Below are 22028 nucleotides of genomic sequence, written 5' to 3' on the forward strand. Positions count from 1 at the left end.
CCGCGGGGCCCACGGGGCGAGAGGCTGAGCGCGAGGGTGTGGCGCTGTCGGGGACGGGGCCCCAGCCTCCGCCGTCCCCACGCGATCCGCAAGGAGCGGCTCCGGCTCCCGTCGGTGTTGGACGGCTTTCGGCGAGCCCGCTGCAGGCTGCCTGAGCACCTGCCGAGAGGCCAGCGTCCTGCTGCGCCCTGCGATTCCCATTCGCCAGTGAGCAAAGCAAGTTTTTTCTTTTTTAAAAAAAAAAATATATTGATTTCAGAGAGAGGAAGGGAGAGGGGGAGAGGGAGATACAAACATCAATGATGAGAGAGAGTCATTGATCAGCTGCAGACCGCAACCCAGGCCTGTGCCCTGACCCGGAATCGGCCCCGATCTCCCGGATCCTAGGTCAACGCTCAACCGCTGAGCCACGCTTGGCTGGGCAGCAAGTTTTCTCTTAAAGGAAAAAGCCCCTCTCATCCTGTGTCCCTTTGTCATGTTCGTCGCAGCCTTCAACGTTCCTCCTTCCCTAAGGAACAAACTTTCATCCAAGATTGTGCCGTGGGTGGCTGCAACATCCTCATTTCCCATAGGCTTTTAAGAAACTTGAAAGTAGCTATACATAATTTTTGTGATACAAAATTTAATGGAAAATGTTGAAAGTACATTTAATCTTTGTTGGAAACACTCCCACTAGTGTTTTCTGGTATCTTATTCCTTGAATATTATCCTGATTTTGAAAGGCTCCGAATATTTCCATGACGAGTTTAATTCGTATGTATAATTCTTTTTAAAAGTGATTCATTCTCAGCATTTATGTAGTAGAAAATATTTCAAACATATAGAAAAGTACAGATGATAACTTGGCTTTATTCTCCCACTTGTTCAGACTTAAAACATTGGGGTCACTGACTGCTTTCACTTACTGTGCTTCACAAGTTTTGCAGTATCATTGTATCAGCTGTGCTGTTAATTTTATTATTTATTTTAATTTTTGTTGGGTTTATTGGGGTGACAGTGGTTGACAGGACCATGCAGGTTTCAGGTGTGCAACTCAACAGGGCATGTTCTGATACTACTGTCATGGGCCCATCACCTGAAGTGTGGCCTCTTTTCGGTCCCCATTTATCCCCCCTTTGCCGTCTTCCACCTCCCTCCACTCCCCGTTGCCTCTGGCTAGCACCATACTGTTGTCTGTGTCTATGTGTGTGTGCTATTGTTTTTATTTTTTTTAAATATATCTTTATTGATTTCAGAGAGAGGAAAGGAGAGGGAGAGAGAGAGAGAGAGAAACATCCATGATGAGAGTCGTTGATCGAGCCCACAACCCGGGCATGTGCCCTGACCAGGAATCGAACCCCGATCGCCTGGATCCCAGGTCGGTGCTTGACCGCTGAGCCACGCCCAGCCGGGCTGTGCTATTGTTTTTAAGTATACCTTAAAATGAACTCCTTTTCCTGTCATTCTAATACCTGCTTGATTCCTTTCCGCTGAAACCCTCTAATTTTGTTGGCTGTGCCCTCAGCGTACATCCAGAGCTCTGACACTTCTCATAATTCCCTCTACCACCATATGGGTCCAATACACCGTCAGCTGTCGCCTGAATCATTGCAGTCGCCTTGCAAGTGGATCTGCCGATTTCTGCCCATGCCTCTCCCATCCCACAGTCTATCCTCAACGCAGCAAGCACCCAGAAGAATCCTGGTAAAACGTAAGTCAGATGATCCTGTTCCTCTGCTCAATACACTACAATGAATTGTCATGTGCACAATTTAAAAAGCCAGGGTTCTCAATAATCTAAAAATCAAAAGAGCAAAGAGAGCGACTTTTTCAAATAGAAAAAAAAAAAAAGTAGCAAAGTAATGTATGAAACATTCTTGACAATGATTCTTCCAAGCCACTCCTATTTTGCTCTCACCCTGTCATTCCGCTGAAATTGCTCTGGACAAGATCATCAGTGACACCGAGGTTGTTAAATAAAATGGATACTTCTCAGTCTTTGTCTTCCCAGACCTTTGTGTGGTATTTGATACTATTGTTTTGTTTTGTTTTTTATTCATAGTCAGGAAAAGTTTTTGACCATTTACTGTGCGTCGTGCCTCTAGGCACTGGGGATACGTTGGTGAACAAAGCAGGCTTCATAGGGCCTACTTTCTGATGGGATTAAAGACAATTTTGTCTTTCTTGAAACTCCTCCCTGGGCTTCCATGCGCTCTCCTGGTATCTTAGCTTTATGACCATCTTCCTCAGTCTTCTCTACCGGCTACTTTAGCTGTGCTCACTTCCTAAATGATGATGCTCCCCAGGCTGTGCTCTCAATTCTTGTTTATTCCACGTGCTCTTCCTGAGCCTTTAACACTTGCACAAGAACTCTGACTCTCCATCTCTAGTCCAGATTATCTTTCCTGAGCTCCAGACTGGTATCTCCGATCCCTTCCTAGCAATCATTTTTGTCACACAGGCACATCAAATATTAAGGGTCTGATCATTTCTATCTTGCCCGCCAGAGTTCTGTATATTTACATCTCCATGACCTGCACCATCAACTACCCAGCTGCAGTTTGCCTTTACCTCTGAAGGGAAATAACCTCCCTTCTCCAGGCTACCAGTGGGACAACTCAGCAGGTTGCCATTGCCACAGTCTTTACAGACAAGATAGTAACTCCATACACCTTCCTCCAAGGAGACTCCTTAGACACACTCATTAAGGACACACAAATCCAACAGCTTTTAGTCCTTAGGTTCTAATGACAACATGTTCCTCATTTACAAATTTTACCCCCAAGTAAAAATCAGCAGGCACTCTTGTTAGGCACCCACCGAATTTGTTCACTCAAGAGACCTCTTTCATACCAACCAGAGTCTCTGGACCACTCCTGTTGCCCAAGGGCTTCTGATGCAAAAAACTGCCCCTCTCGGCCTCATGCTATACACCATTAAAACAAAAAGCGACAAGCTACCTACTGGGCTTTCCTAAGGGTAGAAGCTCTCACATAGCCTGAGTCTGTGACCGTCCATACTCAGCTGCCCATAATGCTTTGAGTCATGGAAATAGCACTACACAAACTTGGCGTGGCTACAGAGTCCTTACAACAGGATGCAACCAAACGTGGGCACTCTGACATATTCTTCTTGCAGGAGGGCGTGGCTTCCCCTGTCCTCAGTCCCTTGCTAGATACCTGGGTGCTGGAGGAAGTCATCCCTTCCCCAGACCCTTGGCTACCTGAGAAACTCCTTGGGATTAACTGAGTGAACAATAATGGGATTTCATAGACTATGTGATGGAATTCGGTGGAATGTTGCTGCTTTCCATCCCTCAGCCAGGATATTCCTAACAAAGGAGGGTACCCCCAAAACAACACCCCTGGTCAACTTCCATGCAGTCATCCTAACACTGGATGCCCTAGCCAACAAGTGATACCATTTTCACACTTGTAAACTGGTGGGCATTGCCTAAAAACGGTCTCTTTCAGGTTAAAGAACTGTGGGAATCTCTTGCCTCACAGATACTCAAAATACAATATCATACATGTCTTTCTCTATATTAAAGTCACAATATAAGGTCTTGCCAGGACACTCATTACCTTTGGAATTATAAATATTATTAATAGTAACCAAAGTTCACATTTCACTTCTCAAAATACACAAGGCTGGGCTCTTGGGGGAAAAAACACTCAATAGAACTTTCATGTCCTTAGTAGGTCCCAAATAGCCCGTTTCACTAACAGACATAATGGTCTCCTCAATTCCTTTCCAAATTTCAGCCTAAATAAACTCCTAAATGAGCCTCTATCTTGTCCCACACCTTAACTTATCTTTATAAATTTTTGACCTTGCCTCATAAGGACTAGAGGTCAGATTGAGAGTGCATATTTTCCTAGAACACGTTAACCATAGATTGTCACGTAGGCCAGGCAGTTGCTCATCTGATATATGACCTATTTGAACCTACACTTCCACCCAAACTCTGAAACTTGTCAAGTGCAGCTGCACACCATTCTGGTGACTGTGGTCTTACTACCACTGGTCTGGATGCTTTTCTTGGTTTATAATCCAGAGGCCCAACCCCCCAAGGAAGCCATTGTTTCAGACAAACATGGCAAATGCTAAGACCCACATCAACTTGAGTGGGTAGCCCCTTAAAAAGGATACCCCAAGTCCCACATCCTAGGTCACATTGTCATGGCCCAGGAGCTCGATGCTAGAGATGACGTTGCCTCAGATGATAGCACCCCAACCTAAGATCTCACCATTGGAAATGGCCTATTTCACTCCCGGTGATGGACCTCCACCCAATCAATGCCCACGGACTGCCTCTCCTAAGGCACAAATTGGACACAGGACACTTTTGGGTTTCTTCCTTTGATGTGAGGGATCCTATTACATTTCCTGAGCTCACTGTCTGCTTAGCCAATGAGCCTGGTGTACTCCTTGATCTCTGCTAAAACTTACACCCCTACACTCCTATGCCTAAAGGGAAATCTGGTTACTACCATCTGTGTCATTCTAAAAAGTAATGGAGGTTATTGCTTTCCCAAGGAGACACTCACCTCATATCAGTCGACTCCTCAACACCTGGGGGAGAGGAGCACTCACTCCCCAGTGCCTTCTGCTACTCCCCACATTTCCACCACAATCTTCTGCCTTGCGTCTCCAACCATGGCCACCACAACTCCTTCCCTTTAATTACACATAAACACCACTAATTTTTACATATACATATCAGCTCGTACCGTACAACAACATAACTGCCAGATCTGCCACACTGGCGTGAGCATATTTCTAACACACTTTGCAACAACCTGAACTTGGAAGCAGATTCTTTGAACTTGGAAGCACATGATTTTTTGTTGTTGTTTGGAAGCAGATCTTCCTTAGAGCTTCGGATCAAGAGGGCAGCCTGGCCAACACCTTGATTTTGGCTTTCTGAGACCTTGGGCAGAGAACCTGCCTTGGTTTTTGTGAGCTAGGAAATGGGTATCATTTTAAGCTGCTACGTTTGTGTGAATTTGTTACACAGCAATAGAAAACTAATGCATTGGGAGAGCCACTCCAGATCTGTTATGGTTACTGTTTGCATAGTATATAATTTCTATCATTTCCACCTATTTGTGTCTTGAATCTAAAGTGTATATATGATTTAGACAGCAAACAGTTAGATTCTGTTTTTAAATCTAGCCTGATAATCTTTTATTTTTTATTGTAGTGCTTACTTCACTTACATTTAATATAGTTATTGGTTATAATATAAATGTAATTACTTATAACTATTTTCTATGTGTATGTCTCATGTATTTTTTCTCCTCTGTTTCTTCTCTACTGCTTACTTTTGCATTAAATAGATATTTTCTAGTGTGCCATTTTAATTCTCTTTATTTACTCTATTTGTTGAATTATTTTCTTAGTGGTTGCTCTGGGTATTAAAATATACATCTTAAAACAATATACTTCACATTAATGCTAATTTATTTCTGGTTGTACACAGAAACTGCTCCAATATAGCTCCTTTTCCTCTCCCTTCCTTTGCGCTATTATTATCATAGACAGTATATCTTTATATATTCTAAACTTAACAATATTTTAATAATTATTGCTTAATGCGGATGTTTTTTAAATCATTTATGAGAATGAAAGGAAAATATATTCATATCATATTTTATGTTTTCCTATGTAAGTACCTTTACTGGTGTTGGAGTTACAATTTCTATTCGGCCTGATGGACTTCCTTTTATTTCTTATAAGGGAAGTCTGATAGAAATTAGTTCTCTAAGGCTTTTTTTTCCTTCTGGATATTTTTGTGTGTGTGTGGGGGGGGGCTTCATTATTTTAAGGTTTATTTTGGTAGGTATAGATTTTGAAAACAAAATAAGAGTGTTATTGCCCAGCCGGCATGGCTCAGTGGTTGAGCGTCCACCCAGGAACCAAGAGGTCATCGGTTCGATTCCTGGTCAGGGCCTGTGCCTGGTTTCGGGCTCGATCCCCAGTGAGGGGTGTACAGGAGGCAGCTGAGCCATGATGTTTTTCTCTCATCAATGTTTCTCTCTCTCTCTCTCCCTTCCTCTCTCTCTCTAAAAATCAATAAAAACATATTTTAAAAATTTAACAAAAAATAAGAGGGTTATTAAGATAGAAATCATTTTACATTATGATTATCCCATCTAAAATGTACAGTTCAATGCTTTTTAATATATTCAAAGAGTTGTGCAACCATCACTACAATAAATTTTAGAACATTTTATCATCCCAAAAAGAAACCCTGTATCCTTTGTAGTCATTCTCCATCACTTGCCCTCCCCCTGGCCCTGCCAGCTCCAGGCAATTACTAATTTACTTTCTGCCTCTATAGATTTGCCTGCTTTGGACGTTTTATGGAAATGGAATTATGCAATGTGTGATATTTTGTGATGACTTCTTTTACTTAAGATATCATTCTCAAGATATCATTCCCATGTCCCAGCATATATCAGTACTTATTTCTTTTTATTGTGGAATAGTATCCCTTTGTTTGGATATACCACAACTTGTTTATTCATTCCTCAGTTGATGGACATTTGAGTTGTTTCCACTTTTTTACTATTATGAATAAATAATGGTGTTATAAACATTTGTGTGCAACTTTTTATGTGGATGTAAGTTTTCACTTCTCTTGGCTATATATATGAGTAGAATTTCTGGGCCATATGATGACTCTATGTTTAACTTTTTGAGCAACTGACTGACTGTTTTCCAAAGAAGCTGGTGGGGAGGTAAAATATCCCCACCAGCAGTGTAGAGGTTTCCAGTTTCTCCATATTCTTGCTAGCACTCTTTTTTTATCTGTCTTTTTGATTATAGCAACATTTGTTTTTATAAATGGTACTTCTTGATATTTTGTAATATATTTAGACATTTAAAATTTTCAAACAGATTAAAACCCTGGCGGGTGTGGCTCAGTTGGTTGGAGTGTCCTCCCCTACACCAAAAGGTGGCAGGTTCGATTCTGGTCAGGGCACATACCTAGGTTGTGGGTTCCATCCCCGGTCGGGGCATGCAGAAGGCAACTGATTGATGTTTCCCTCTCTCTCTTTCTCTCTCTCTCTCCCCCCCCTTCTTCCCTCTAAAATCAATTAAAAAAACAATGGATCCAGCATTACGAAGTCTGTCCCAAGGGTCCAATGAGCAGACCAGCACCCAATATCCCTGGGGTTGAAACACTGGTTTTGTAGAAAAAGTCAATGCTTTAATGATGACCTGATTGATCATCAGCTGCCCTCTTGCTGCTTGGAATAAACGGCTCTAGGTGGTATGTGTTTCCCCTAACAGAGGCCGGCAGCAAACGGGACAAGTAATGTGCCAGCCTGGAGACCTCTGCTTCCTAACTCTATCCCTGTCCCCAGACTTTGTCTAGCAGGACCTGGACTCTCTTTTCTAGAGATTTTACTCAGGCTGAGAATTTACATGGACCTAATTCATGAATGTCCAGACTTGTGTTCGAATCAGGAGAAGATCAATGTTTCTCTCTCACATCGATGTTTCTCTCTCCCTCCCTCCCTCTCTCTCTCTCTCTGAAATCAATAAAAACATTAGATACTGTTATACTAATTTTTGCTTTATGAATTCTGAACTTAAAAATACTGATATTAATATATATTTTAATATTAAACAAAAAAGGATCCCAAACTATCATTTTTGTTTTTGATTATTGCAGTAAATAATTTCATTTTCTTATAAAACCTGACATGACAAATTATCTTCAGAGCTTAGAATTGGGTAAAACTCTTTCTCTAATATAAAGAAGTAAATAAATAAGTATTTAGTAAGTATCCTTGATCTGCCCAGCAATCTCAAGGAAGTAGTTAGGTAAATATTCTCAACTGTATAAATGATGAAAGTGACCCAATGCAAAGTGATTTACTCAAAGTCGGAAGCTTAGATGTGGCAAAACTGGCATCAGAACACAGATCTTAGAGAGTCTCCCATTTCAGTCCTTTATAGTACCCCACTGACGTTCCATCACTCTAATCCAGACATTTTCTAACATCCAAAGTAGCTCTTGTAGCTCAGCCGGATGTGGCTCTGCGGTTGAGCGTCGACCTAGGATCCAGGCAATCGGGGTTCGATTCCCGGTCAGGGCACATGCCCGGGTTGCGGGCTCGATCAATGACTCATCATTGATGTTTCTCTCTCTCTCTCTCCCTCACCTTTCCTCTCTCTGAAATCAATAAAGATATATTTAAAACAAAACAAAACAAAACAAAAACCACAAAAAAACCCCCACCAAAGTAGCTCTTGTAGAACTAACACTTAAACACGTTGGAGTCCCCATAACAAGATGTGCAACCAATATGCTATTGCAATGATTTGGATAATTTTAAATGTTTCTCGCTCAGGTTTCTTAGGCTATTTTAAGAATTACAAACCCTGGTATTAGAATTTTAGAGTCATTAAAGTTACTTTCTAAAGTAATTTTTGAAACTAACCCAAATTACTAAGAAAATTACTGTCACACAAAGCAACAAACTTTTGAGAGAGGAGTTAAAGAAGTTTAATAGCTCTCATATCTATTTCATTCCCTGAAAAAATGTGTTGAATGTTACCTTCACAAGATGAATCTAACAACTGAAAAAGGGGAACAAATAGAGAGCCACCCCATTCTTGAATCATGGGTTGAGTTTTGGAAGATGGTTTGATCTTGTAGCCTTTTTTGCTGATCCTCTCTTGGCATTTACTATCTGCTGATTAGCTGTATTGTATCTTCCCGTTTTCACTGGATTCTCTTTCATTCTATGGAGTTCATCCATCTGTTGCCTTCTAGAAATTCGTTGTAAGCGAAAGACCTGAGATAGTTTAGCTAGGTATATGTGGCGTTCATCCCTGATCTTTTGGTAAGCATTTGATTCTTCTTCCAGTTTAAGTAAATAGTATTTAACTTGATGTTCAAGACACCTTTTTTCTTTGTGTAGCTTTTCAAGTAATGTAATTAAGGATTTCACTGGCATTCCCTCATAGACACGGATAGTAGATAGTCTATCTGAAGGATGGCTCCCGAGTTTTTCCAATTTCTCTTTCAGAGCAGCTATTTGCTTTTTCAGTTGATTGTTCACTACAAGTTGTAGCTCATAACGAGTTTTCCAGTCACTGCCTTTATTATCAGTAGTGAGTTTGGCTTTCAGTTCCACTATCTTGTGTCTTAGTTCAATTACTGAGAGTTGTGCTAAGTCTTTCTTATGGAGTTCTTCCGATAACTCCAGTTTCAGTTCTTCAGTGGTCATATCTTCAAAGTTGTTGCCTCCTTCATTACCCATAGTGCCCAGTCACAGACCTGTCCACACCCTTCCCTTCAGCACGTCTTAGAGCAGAAGACCTGAAGGGACACTCAAAGCTGGGGAGAAGAAACTGTTGTTGTGAGCTGTTACCACGGTGAACTGAATTCTAGAATTCTTGGTTGAAATCCCCCCAGCCAGCACTTTGTATGTCATAATACTGCCTTCTTGTCTCCTCCCTCCCTCCCTCCCTCCCTCCCTCCCTCCCTCCCTCCCTCCCTCCCTCCCTCCCTCCTTTCTCTCTCTCTCTCTTTTCCTTTCTTTCTTTTTTCTTTCTTTCTTTCTTTCTTTCTTTCTTTCTTTCTTTCTTTCTTTCTTTCTTTCTTTCTTTCTTTCTTTCTTTCTTTCTCTCTTTCTCTCTTTCTCTCTTTCTCTCTTTCTCTCTTTCTCTCTTTCTCTCTCTCTCTCTCTCTCTCTCTCTCTCTCTCTCTCTCTCTTTCTCTTTCTCTTTCTTTCTCTTTCTCTCTTCTTTCCCTCCTCCCCCTCCCTCTCCCCCTCCTCCTTCTTCTTCTTCACTGGTTTATATATTTATTTTTTATTTTTTTATTTTTCAATTACAAGTTACAGTCAATATTATTCTGTATTACTTTCAGGTGTACAGTATAGTGGTTAGACCATCATATACTTTACAAAGTGTGCCCCCGATATTCCCAGTATGCACTTGACACCATACATAGTTATTCTGAAAGTACTGACTAGATCTCCTACGCTATGCTTTATATACCCGCAATTATTTTCCAACCACCAATCTGTACTTCTCAATCCCTTCACCTTTTTCACCCAGTGCCACAAGCCCCTTCCCCTCTGGCAACCATCAGTCTATTCTCTGTTTCTATGAGTCTGCTTCTGTTCTGTTTGTTTATATTGCTCTTTAGATTCTATATATAAGTGAAATCGTATGGTATTTGTCTTTCTCTGACTGGCTCATTTTACTTATCATAATGCCCTCTACATCCATCCATACTGTCACACATGGTAAGATTTTGTTCTTTTTTTATGGCAGGGTAAAATTCTTGTTGTTATACTTAAGCCTAGCTACCTAGGATTCACCCTTGGGTCACCATAGCTGGCACCATATATAGTTATTACAATATTATTTGACTATATTCCCTATGCTGTACGTTTATTTCCCCTTTGATCCATGGGTCATTTGGAGTGTATTATATAATTTTCAGATATCTCCTGTTATCTTTTTGCTACTGATTTCTACCTTAATTCTACTGTGCTCAGATATTGTACTCTGTATGATTTCACTCCTTTCAAATTTAAGACTTGCTTAATATCCGACAGCACGCTAAATGTTGGTGAATGTTTCATTTGCATTTAAATAGTGTATGTATTCTTCAATTGCTGTGTATAGTGTTCTATATTTATCAGGTCAACTTTGTTGATCATGTCATTCAACTCTTCTATATGCTTAATGGTTTTTTTAATCTGCTTTTTCTACCAATTACTGAGAGAGATGTATATAAATCTACCAACTTGTGAATTTCTTTCTTTAAATTTATTGACTTGAGAGAGAGAAACATTGATTTGTTGTTCCACTTATTTATGCATTAATTGGTTGATTCTTGTGTGTGCTCTGACTGAAGATCAAACCCTCAACCTTGGCTTACTGGGACAGCACTCTCATCAGCCCTGCCAGGGTGATTGTGAATTTCTTTATTCTCTTACTTTTGCCACTTTTTACTGTATATATTTTCTACATTATTAGGCTTATGCAAATTTAAGATAGTTATAATTTCCTGTTGAGGTTGAATCAAATCTTTTGTAATTATGAAAAATCCCTGTTTATCTCTATAATGCAGATTTTCTTAAAGTTTATTCTGTCTGATATTTATATAGTTATCCTGATTTATTTTGGTTATTGTTTGCATGGTATATCATTTTGCCATTTGTTTATTTTTAACCATTTGTATCCTTACATTTAAAATGTGTCTCTTCCATCTTTGTTAAAGTAGACAGGTTGTCAGGAATTATCAACTTCCAGAGTCCTGAGGATCCAAAAAATTGATCAAATGACTGGTCTCAGAAACTAAATTCACTGATGTCTCTAGGTAACAAAACAATGCATCTCATAGCCAAAGAGGAGATGATACATAATTTACAACAAGGGTCTCGATGTGCTTAATGCTTTTAGAAAAGAGTTAAAATTGGAAGTCATTAATAAAAAGACTGTTGTGGTGTACATGTTGGCTTTTTCCTATTCTCAGCTCCCTTGTCTAAAATTTAAAAGAGAGTGAATATGTTTGAGGCCCATTTCGACCTTTCAACTCCTTGATTTCATTGTTAACTTTTTATTTACAATTGGTAGAAAAATGTAATATGTTTCTATTGCTTGAGTACTCAAAAATTGTTTCATAATTTACCCAAATATTTTTCTATCATTTGAAACCTTTTAAGCTATTATTTGCTTTCATTCAGCTAAGAACCATAATTATAATAAAAGCAGTATATGCACGTTAAAAAATGAAAATGTGTCTCTTGCAAGCAGTACATGGTTGATTTTTTAGAAGTTTTTAAATTTTTTAAATTGATTTTAGAGAGAAAAGAAGGGAGAGGGAGAGAGAGAAACATTGATGCCTCCTGCACGCCCCTGCTGGGTATTGAGCCCTCAACCCAGGCATGTGCCCTGATTGGGAATTGAACTGGTGACCTTGTGGTGCATGGGTTGACGCTCAACCACTGAGCAACACCAGCTGAGCTATGGTTAATTTTTTTCATACAGTTGGACTGTTTCTTTAATTGAAGAATTAATTCAATTATATTTAATGTAATTATTGACACATTTAGGTTAATATGTGCCATCTTTCTGTTTGTTTCCCATTTGTCATATCTGTTCTTCATTTTCTTTTTCCCCTTTGTACTTTTGGATTTATAAAGTTTGTTTTATTTATTTTTTTTGATAGAATATTATGAACACAAGTGAAGCCACAGCTCCTGACCTAGCATAGCAGGTCCCTGTGATATATTTTGTGATGTGACAAGTAGCAGAGAAATATATAGAATAGCTTAATCCCATCCTCCCCTTTTCTGTGTATAAACCATGGTAATACGTGGGGTGGTGTGTAAGGCTTCGAGAAGGTCTACAAGGACAGTTGAGCTGACTGCTCCATAGGATACCTGGGGCTGGTAGTTAAAACAACACAAGAGCAAAATGCAAATGCAAATGCAAATGCAAATATAAAAGAATATTGACTGTAAACTGTAATTGAAAAATTAAATTTAAAAAAGACATTTCTCACATATTTGTAGTAATATTAGAGAAAAAATGTGCTGTTTCACTTCACAAGACCATGAGCACATTTACATTTTTAATTTTTTTTTCAATTAAAGTTTACATTCAATAATATTTTGTATTAGTTTCAGGTGTACAGCATAGGGGTTAGACAATCATATATTTTACAAAGTGGCTCCCCCACTATTTCAAGTACCCACCTGGCACCATATGTAGTTATTAAAATATTATTGACTATATTTCCTATGCTGTACTTTACATCCCTGGGACTGTTTTGTGGCTACCAATTTGTAGTTCTTAATCCCTTCACCTTTTCACCCAGTCCCCCACCCCCACCCCCCCAGCAACCATCAGTCTGCTCTCTGTATCTATGAGTCCATTATGAAATTTGTTTTAAATAAGCTTTTTATTTGGGAATAATTTTAGATTTACAGAAAAGTTGCAAAGATTATACAGAGAGTTGCCATACACCCAGTTTCAATTTCCCTTAATGCTATTATTTGTTGAAATTAAGAAACTAACATTGCCACATCATTATTAACTAAACTTCAGATTTTATTCAGGTCTCACTAGTTTTTCCATTAATGTTCTTTTTCTGCTTCAGGATCCAATCTACAATCAACATTGCATTTAACTGTCCTGTCTCCTTAGTCTCCTCTGATTTGTGGCATTTTCTCAGTCTTTGACCTTAACAGTTTCGAGCAGAATTTGTCAGGTATTTTGTAGAATGTCCTTCAATTTGAATTTATTTGCTGTTTTTCTCATGATTAGATTGGGTTATTGGTGTGTTTTTAAAAAATTATTTTTAAAAATTGATTTCAGAGAGAGGAAAGGAAAGAGAGAGAAACATCAATGATGAGAGAGAATCATTGATCGGCTGCCTCTTGCACGCCTCCTGCTGGGGATCTGCAACCTGGGCATGTGCCCCGACTGGGAATTGAACCGGCAATCTCCTGGTTCATAGGTGGATGCTCAGCCACTGAGCCTCACTGCCTGGTCGGGTTATTGGGGTTTTTTGAGAAACAATACTACAGAGATGAAGTGCCTTTCTCATTGTATCAGAGGGTTCATGCTATAAACATGACTTATCACTGGTCATATAAACCTTGATTAAGGTGGTGTCTGCCAGTTTACTCCTTGTAAAGTTGCTTTTTTTCCCTTCCCAAACTCTATTCTTTGGAAGTGAGTCACTAAATATGATGTATTTTTTATTTTTCTATTTTCCATTTTATAGTTTAGTAGTAACACATTCTTTTATTATTCTTTTAGTTGTTAACCTAAAAATGACACCATGTTTTCTTGACTAAAACCTACCTGCAATTAATACTGTTACCACCTCTTAATGTAAGGCTCTTTCAGCACCTTAACTCAATTTATTCCGTTGTAAACTGAGCTGTTGTCATGTGTTACTAATGTCATGAATTTTAATTCATCAAGTTTTTAAAACCTCGTTAAGACATTTAAAAAATCTTGAAAGAATCCCAAACCTACAGAAAATTTAAAGTACAGTACAAAGAACTTTTCCCCTGAACCTTTTATGAGTAAGTCACTGATGTGATGCCCTATCATTTCGAAACACTGTCGTGTATTTCCTAAAAAAACAAAACAAAGGGAATTCTCTTGCAAAACTACAATATAACCATCAAATCATAATAGTAACACTCATAAGTTGCTATTACCCAATACTCAGATGCCATTCAAGTTTTTCCAATTTTGCCAATAATGTTTTTTACAGCCAAATAATTCAATTCAGAACCAAGCACTGCATCTGGTTGTCACGTCTATTTAGTGTCCTCCAATATGCAACGGTTCCTCTGTCTATGAATATTATTTAAAATGAAAAAGGTAGCCAGTAGAAAAATAAAAATAATGTTAAAACTATACTGGAAGGGATGAATGGGAGGTGGGAGTGGTGGAAGTGAGCTTAATCACCATCTCTCATGGTGTTATTTGATAGATAATGTCAAAGAAGATATCTAGAGGAGGGAAATATCTGAAGAGTTTTTAAGAGCTAAAGTGTACAGGGCTTGGTGATTGATTTAATTTAGTGAATAAGGGAGAGGGTGATTTTCACATTTCCAGCTTGAGCGATTGGGTAGATGTGGTATTACCACTGAGGTAAAGAATTTGGAGGAGTATCTAGTTCAAGAGAGATGTTAAATTCGTTTTTAGTTGTATGTGGTACATTGTGGTTGAGATGTATAGTAGATACACACATGTGGGCAAAGGTTCTTACCACAATAACATAATAAAAAGACAAGAAACACTAGAACCATATGGGGAAAACATGGCCTTTTGAAAATTTAAAATGACTCATAAAAAAACTCTTGGGTTGAAGTGGAAATGACACAAATTACAAATTGTTTATAAGTAAATAATAATTATAGCAAAAAAGGGGAAAAAACCCTAGGCTGATGTTGTTATACATAAATATATTCACTTAATAAACCTCTGTCACAGACTGAATGTTTGTGTCCCCCATGAATTTGTGTGTTGAAACCTAACCGCCAAGGTTATGATGTTAGGCTATGGTGCTTTGGGAGGTGCTTAGATTATGAGGGTGGAGCCCTCGTGAGTAGGATTAGTGCCCTTAGAGAAGAGACCCCAGAGAGCTCCCTTGCTTCTTCTGCCATGTGAGGGCACATTGAAAAGACATCGGCCATCTAGGAAGCAGTTTCTCTCCAGACACCAAATATGCTGGCACCGTGATCTTGGACTTCCTAGCTTCCAGACCTGTGAGAAATAATTGTTTGTTGTTTATAAGTCCCTGGTCTATGGTATTTTGTTATAGCAGCATGAACAGATTAATACAACCTCATTGATAACTATCGTTAGGATTCTGGTACATGGAGTGGGGGAATGAAGTATTTGTCTAGCAGTGCCCTACATTTCATTTTGACTTGAATTCACTTGTAACCCCCAGCAACAACTCCCTCCCCCAATACTTTTATATAAATTGGCTTCATACTGTAATAGAACTTGGAAATGTTGATATGCTCAAACTATGGTATCCCAATGTTTCCATAGTAACTAATGCACACCCAGGGGGAAAAGATGGAGAATACATGAGAATAGCATTTTAACAAAATAAGTGAGGGGTGAGGAAGCTTTAGACATGTGATTACCTCTTGTTTAGGAATATGAAGATATTCATCTCCTTAATGATGGGGTTATAAAAGTTGTTACAACGAAACTTGTCAGTAGCCACTTATATTCCATTTTCTCTATAATCATCACCATCAGAAGCACTTAAAATGCTTCTTTGGCCAATAATATGGTAGAGAGTGAGTTAAAGGGACATAGTTGCCATGTTCCTGTGAGCCTGCAATCAGGACGGGACAGGTTAGGCCATCGTTCATGTTCCAGCCTGCCAGGCAGGGCAGATCACTTTGCCCTAGTGATTATTAGGAAGAGTTGGGATTCAAAGAAGCCTATTCAATCCTGTGGAATTTGTTTGCTTTGATGCAAGACTTTACTAGCAACTCAGCATTCTCCTGGTTGAAGACTGCCAGGATAGGATGCTGCTGCTCCTCCTTTCCTATTCCACCAGCAGATCCCCCCCCCCATCCCTCCTTAACTTTCTATTCCTCCTTCCCCAAGTGCATTCTGTGCACCTTCCCTACCAATTCCAAAACAACCTGTTCACATCACCTCTTGGCCAGCTGTAAAGGCATGTATATATAGGTAGGTAGATACATGCTCCCCACACTTATCTCTGATAACCTGCTAATTTACTAAAATACAAAAAAAGTCTGCATTAGTGTTAAACCAGTTGTATGGACTAACTTATGCCCCCTCCCTAATTCATATGTTGAAACCCTGACCCCCAATGTGACTGTATTTGGAGATAAGGCCTGTTAGGAGGTTATAAAGGTAAAGTGAGGTCTTAAGAGTGGGGCCCTAATCTGATAAGACTGGTGTCCTTAAGAGAAAGAGACACCAGAGATCTTGCTCTGTCCCTGCATACCATGTGTGGACACAGCAAGAAGGCGGTTGTCCGCAAGCCAGGAAGAGAACCTGCACCAGGCACAGAATTGGCTGACACCTTGATCTGGGACCTCTAGCTTTCAGAACTGTGAGAAAATACATTTTTGTTGTTTAAGCCAATGGTACTTTTTTACGGCAGCCAGAGCAGATGAATATATCAGTGTATATGCATAACCAATAAAGCTGTTATCAGATAGGAACAGACTTTGCGAGGGTGGAGAGATGACGTTTTATTGTAGAATAACAAGAGTTTAAATTTCTACAGATAAATATAATAGCTGATGGGATATTATTTAACCCAAAACAGAAGCACAGAGAGTAGAGGAGAGGTATACTGAATAGCTCCAGGTCTGTGCACAGCCTCATTTAGTTGATTCGGCTTAGCGTGACTCCTTTCTCATTTAGAAAAGGGGTGAAGAAGCACATTTTGTTTTAACATACTCACATCACCTTTTGAAAATTAGTCTTCAGCTTACCTTCTGTGCAAATGAATTCAGAGATTAGAAGCAAGATGTGATGGGAGGTGCCAGCAGAGTGAGGGTCACCAGTGGGAATGAATGTCAATTCCCTGGAGTTGCCCGGGGCAGGTGCATTAGAATGGGATGGCTAGGCCTTAGAGGCCCAGCAGGTGTGGCTCAGTTGGTTGAGCACCAAGATGTCGCTGGTTGAATTCCCAGTCAGGGCACATGCCTGCGTTGTGGGGCTTGATCCCCACTAGGGGGCATGCAGGAAGCAGCTGATCAATGACTCATTGATGTTTCTATCTCTCTCTCCCTTCCTCTTTCTGAAATCAATAAAAACACATTAAAAAAACTTAAACTTAGATAATGTTTTTGTATAGCTAATATAGGCACATGCAGCAAAATTCCGAAGTTCTAAAAGGGTATACACTGAAAATTAGGTCTCTTCCTTCCTTATCTCCAGGTTCTCCAGTCTCCACCCCTGAGGGCAACCACTGTTACCAGTCTCTTGTGTTTCCTTCTAGGGATATTCCACAGTGCATTGATTCTGAACGGGATCTTTCCCCCTTCCCTAACAAGCTCTCAGCATCTGCAGCATCAAAATATTGTTCTTTGAGGCAAAACTAATGTTCTGAGCAGTAGCATGGAACATTGACAACCCTTGTTCCTTCTCACAGCCCTCCTTGGAAACCAAACTGATCATCAGACACTTGTCCAAACCACTTCTAACTGGACATAACACTAACATAGACATATTTATTATGAATACATAGCAACCGAAGCACCTAACAGATACAGACAGTAAATATGTACTTAGTTGTGAATGTAAAAAAGTAGGTGCTTTTGGTAGGTTGTTGAGCAAGGAGGGGGCTCTGTTTCTCTGTAAGAGAATCAGTGAGAAATTGTTTTCTCTTTTCCGAGGAGTTGGAGATTTCATCAGAGAGGTGCCATATAAATGATGGGAGGGAGAAACCTTGGCTCGAAGGTGCAGAAATGGCATCCAGGCCTCTCTGCTTGGTTTGTCGGCAGCCACCCTCCTGCTGTCTCTTCACGTGGTTGTCCCTCTGTGCATGAGCACCCTGACATCTCTTCATCTTCCTTTTTCTCCTCCCATTACTTTTTCAGAGAGAGTGGAAGGGAGGTGGGGGGTGGAGAGAGAGAGAGACATCATCTACTGGTTACCTCCCGTACACACTGGACGGGGCGGGGGGCGCGGAGCGACCCCATGACCCTTCAGTGTGTGGGCCCATGCTCCAACCACTGAACCATACCAGCCAAGACATCTCTTCATCTTCTTACAAGGATACCAGTCATACTGGATGAGGGCCCCATCCCAAAGGCCTCATTTTAACAGAATCACCTCTTTAAAGGCCTTATCTCCAAATTTGGTTACATTTGGAGGTGTTGGCAGTTGGGACTTCAACATATAAACTTGGGGGGAAAGCAGTTCGGCCCAAAATGAACACCTACTGCTGCCAGTCACTGTTCTCAGCACTGAGGATACAGCTGTGAGCAAAACATGAAAATCCCTGCTCTTGTTGATTTACATTCTAGTGGGGAGAGCAACAAGAATTAAAATATGTAGTATGTTAAAAGATGGTAAGTGTTATGAAGAAAAATGAAGCAGAGAAAGGAGATAGGGAGTTTGGGGTGGATGGGGGGCTGAAATTTCAAATAGCGTAGCCAGGGCAAACTTCTCTGAGGACATTTGAATAAGGACCTGAAGGAAGTGACAGAGCAAGCCGTGCAGAGATCTGGGGAGACAGAGATCTTTCTAGGCAGAAAGAATAGTTGGTACAGAAGGCCCCGGGGGAGAGCATGTCCAGTTTGTTCAAGGAACAGCAAGGGGCCCGTGCAGAGTGAGCAAGAGGAGGGGCTAGCAGGGGTTAGGGGTGGTGAGGTGGATGATTGTGTAAGGTCTAGTAAGTCATTGGAATGACTTTGGCTTCTTTAAAAAATGTTTTTATTGTTTTTAGAGAGAGAGGAAGAGAGAGGGATACAGAGGTAGAAACATGGATGAGAGAGAAACATCGATCAGATGCCTCCCGCATGCCCCCTATTGGGGATTGAACCCGAAACCCGGGCATGTGCCCTGACCAGGAATCCAACCTGTGCCCTCTTGGTTCATGGGTAGATGCTCAACCACCGAGCCACACTGGCTGGGAGACTTTGGCTTTTGTTCTGAGTGCGATGGTGTGTTAGAAAAACCTCCTTCTTCCCTGCTGTGTTTCTCCTTTGCACTCACACTACCACCACACCCACAACACTTTTGATACCAAATGTGTGAGGAATTTTCCCTACAATGAGCAGTTCTCTGTGATACCAGCTGAGTGGCCTACACTTTCACTCCGTTCTGACACTATCAACCTGGAGAGAACATCAGATCCCACAGGTTAAGAGCTCATCTCACAAGACTGTTCCTACCCCACTTTAGATGCCAATGGCAAGTCTGGGTTGTCATTTGTGCTTCTGACCGATGGGCTATAAATCTCAGGTTTCCATGCCCCCCTCCTCGTGCATAATTTTTTAATGTAAAATTTTTATTGAAATATACACACATGCAGAAAGGTGATGGTCTGCTATTTCCTGTATATTTGCTCTACCTTATTATTTTCAGTAGCTGCATAGTACTCCACTATGTGGATGTGCAATAATTAAGGAACTTTTGCAATGACAAGCAATGCTACAGTGAACATCTTTGGACATCTATCTTTGAGCATTTGTTGTAGTATTTCTAGATAGCAGTAGGATTATTGGGTCAATGGTTATGTAATGTAAAAATGTTAAGAGATACTACCAAATAGCTCTACTGAAAGATTTTTACCGATTTACTCTTCTACCAACTTTGTTTGAGAGGATACAACCTTTTGAGGCAAGCTTTCCTTAAGAGACTGGAGAGTCTGCTGTGCACAGCTGAGACCTGGACTCTACACTGTTTTTTATTTATCTTTAATGACTTCACATGAGCTGGTCTTTTCTCCCTTAGAATATTTTGAGTTCCTTAGAGGCTGGGATCATGTCAAATACTTCTTTGGTATTTCCCATAGTCCATACTACAGGCTGAACCAACTGTGGGTGCTCACTACATACTTAATGATTGACTGATAGACCAGTTTATATTTTGGGGCAACACAATCCCTTGGGGTCAGCTCCTGGAATGAGAGGGCTGGACAAAGTCAGAGACTAAGGCTGTGCTGGGTCAGTGTCAGATGCTTTCACTTGGACATTAAGTTTAAACCACAGTCTAGGAACCAAATCTGTATAAAGCATGCAGTATAATCTCTGGCTCAGAGGAGCTCCTCACTAAATGGTGTGATGACTCTTATTTAGTTAGAGGGTAGTCTTAGGGTTAGTGTTGAAGGCTCAAGCACAGCACTTAAAACCATTCTGGGTGGAGTCAGAAATCCACAGTCTAGAGACTAAACAAAATTGAGAACCAGCAGGAGCAGATAGGCATCGGAGGCAGAAACAGGCTCGGTTTGAGCAATTCAGTTGCGTTGTGATATTATCTTCCCTGCCATCCCAGGCAGTTTTTTATTGGGATTTTTGCATGTTTGGCTTTCACATGGTGGCATCTTCAAGGTGCTTCTCGGTCTCTGACAGGAGCCAACCATCCCAGCACAGTGCTGGGAATGCAGGGGGTTTGTGATGAAAGAAATCCCAGCCATCTCTTGCTTGTTGAAACAGATAATGTAATGGCCATGGCTGAGGATTCACTTGAGATGCTGGTGCTTAGAAAACAGCCATTCCACTAGAACGAGATTATTGCCCAAGCTCTTCCCAGCCAGGGAGCAGGGTGCCTCCAGGATTGCGAAATCAAGCGTTCAGTCAGATAAGGATGACCTTCAGTGACGAATTTCGAGTCTATGAAAACGTGGTGACACGTGGATGCCACAGGTTCAGCAAAGTGAAGGATGGGTCTCCTTCCTACCTCTCTACTCTCAGTCGGCGGTGTAGCTAAAGGAGGGAGGTGGGAGAGGACAGTAGGTATGGATGTCATCCTAACACACCAAACTGATTGATTGTGTTTCTCAACTATGCCAGACATTGAGCGCACACTACCTCTAATCCCCTTTACAACTACATGAAGTAGGTATTGGCTCTGTTTTACAGATGAGGAAATAGGCTCTGAAAGGATCGATTACATGCTGAAGTTTACACAAGTTGCTAAGTAGCAGAGCCAGGGTTTGAACCTAGGTCTGTCTGGCCATGAAGCTTTTGCACAAGGATCAGCAGCAGCTTCTTGGGCACAGGGGCTGAGTCGATGCCAGTGCCCCTGGGGGTGGGGATTAGCGCACCAGCACAGAGCCACAGCGGCCGGTCACCTTGCAAGGGACTGCAAGGGACAGTGTGGGGCTTGGGATCTTGTTCTCTCAGTGGCGTCACCACACAGGAGCAGTAGAGAGCTTGGCCAGGATAATGGCCTCACCCATGGAGGTGGCTACTTCTTTAGAGCGCTTAACACCCAGACCAATGTCCACTGTAGTCTCCAATGGTGGTGACAGATGCCTTGAACCGGGTTCTCTGACTGGTGCGGGCCTGCTGTTGCACCAGGATAATCTTCAAAACCTTGTCCTTCAGGGATGCCCCCAGGAAAAAGTCAATGAGCTCAGATTCCTTGATGGGCATGGAGAAGAGCTAGGTGTCCTCCAGGGACTTGACCTTCATGTCTTTGACCAGGTGGCCCAGCTTGGTGATGGAGATCTACTCCTTGTCCTTGGCCTTGCCTCCATGAGCTCAGTGGCCTGGGCCCCGGGCCCCCACCCTGGCCAGCTGTGACCTCAGGCCCGGATGCCACTGACAAATAATCCACGGAAGGCCCTCAGTTTCCCATTCCAGGGCCCCGGTGCCTCCGGGCCCTCCTGCGGCACCAGAGTCGTACGACAATTGGTATTTCCTGGGAGAAGCCAGAGACAAGCAGTTTTTTTTTTTAAAATCTTCATCCAGGGATATTTTTTCCATTGCTTTTCAGAGAGAGCAGAAGGGTGGGAGAGTGCCCTAGCTGGTTTGGCTCAGTGGAAGGGAGGGGGAGGGGGAGGGAGAGAGAGAGAGAGAGAAACA

The 22028-nt window shown here is 41.1% G+C and overlaps 1 protein-coding gene and 1 long non-coding RNA gene across 2 annotated transcripts; one reads left to right on the forward strand and one right to left on the reverse strand.

Moving 5' to 3' along the window:
• The first annotated feature begins 75 nt into the window (after positions 1-75).
• Positions 76-1977, forward strand: LOC148090402 (uncharacterized). The gene is made up of 2 exons (XR_015716481.1): positions 76-207; positions 1505-1977. It is a non-coding gene; the product is annotated as an uncharacterized LOC148090402 (long non-coding RNA).
• A 6641-nt stretch (positions 1978-8618) lies between these two features.
• Positions 8619-9263, reverse strand: CCDC169 (coiled-coil domain containing 169). Its single transcript, XM_016215945.2, has one exon. The coding sequence runs from the start codon at positions 9261-9263 to the stop codon at positions 8619-8621; it is 645 nt and encodes a 214-aa protein (XP_016071431.1).
• Between the last annotated feature and the right edge of the window lie 12765 nt (positions 9264-22028).

The sequence above is a fragment of the Miniopterus natalensis genome, chromosome X (genome assembly GCF_054644295.1).
Source record: "Miniopterus natalensis isolate mMinNat1 chromosome X, mMinNat1.hap1, whole genome shotgun sequence".
NCBI classification, from domain to species: domain Eukaryota; kingdom Metazoa; phylum Chordata; class Mammalia; order Chiroptera; family Miniopteridae; genus Miniopterus; species Miniopterus natalensis.

Coding starts and splice junctions, on each gene's coding strand:
- CCDC169 (XM_016215945.2), bottom strand. CDS start 9,263: ATGGGTAATGAAGGAGGCAACAACTTTGAAGATATGACCACTGAAGAA.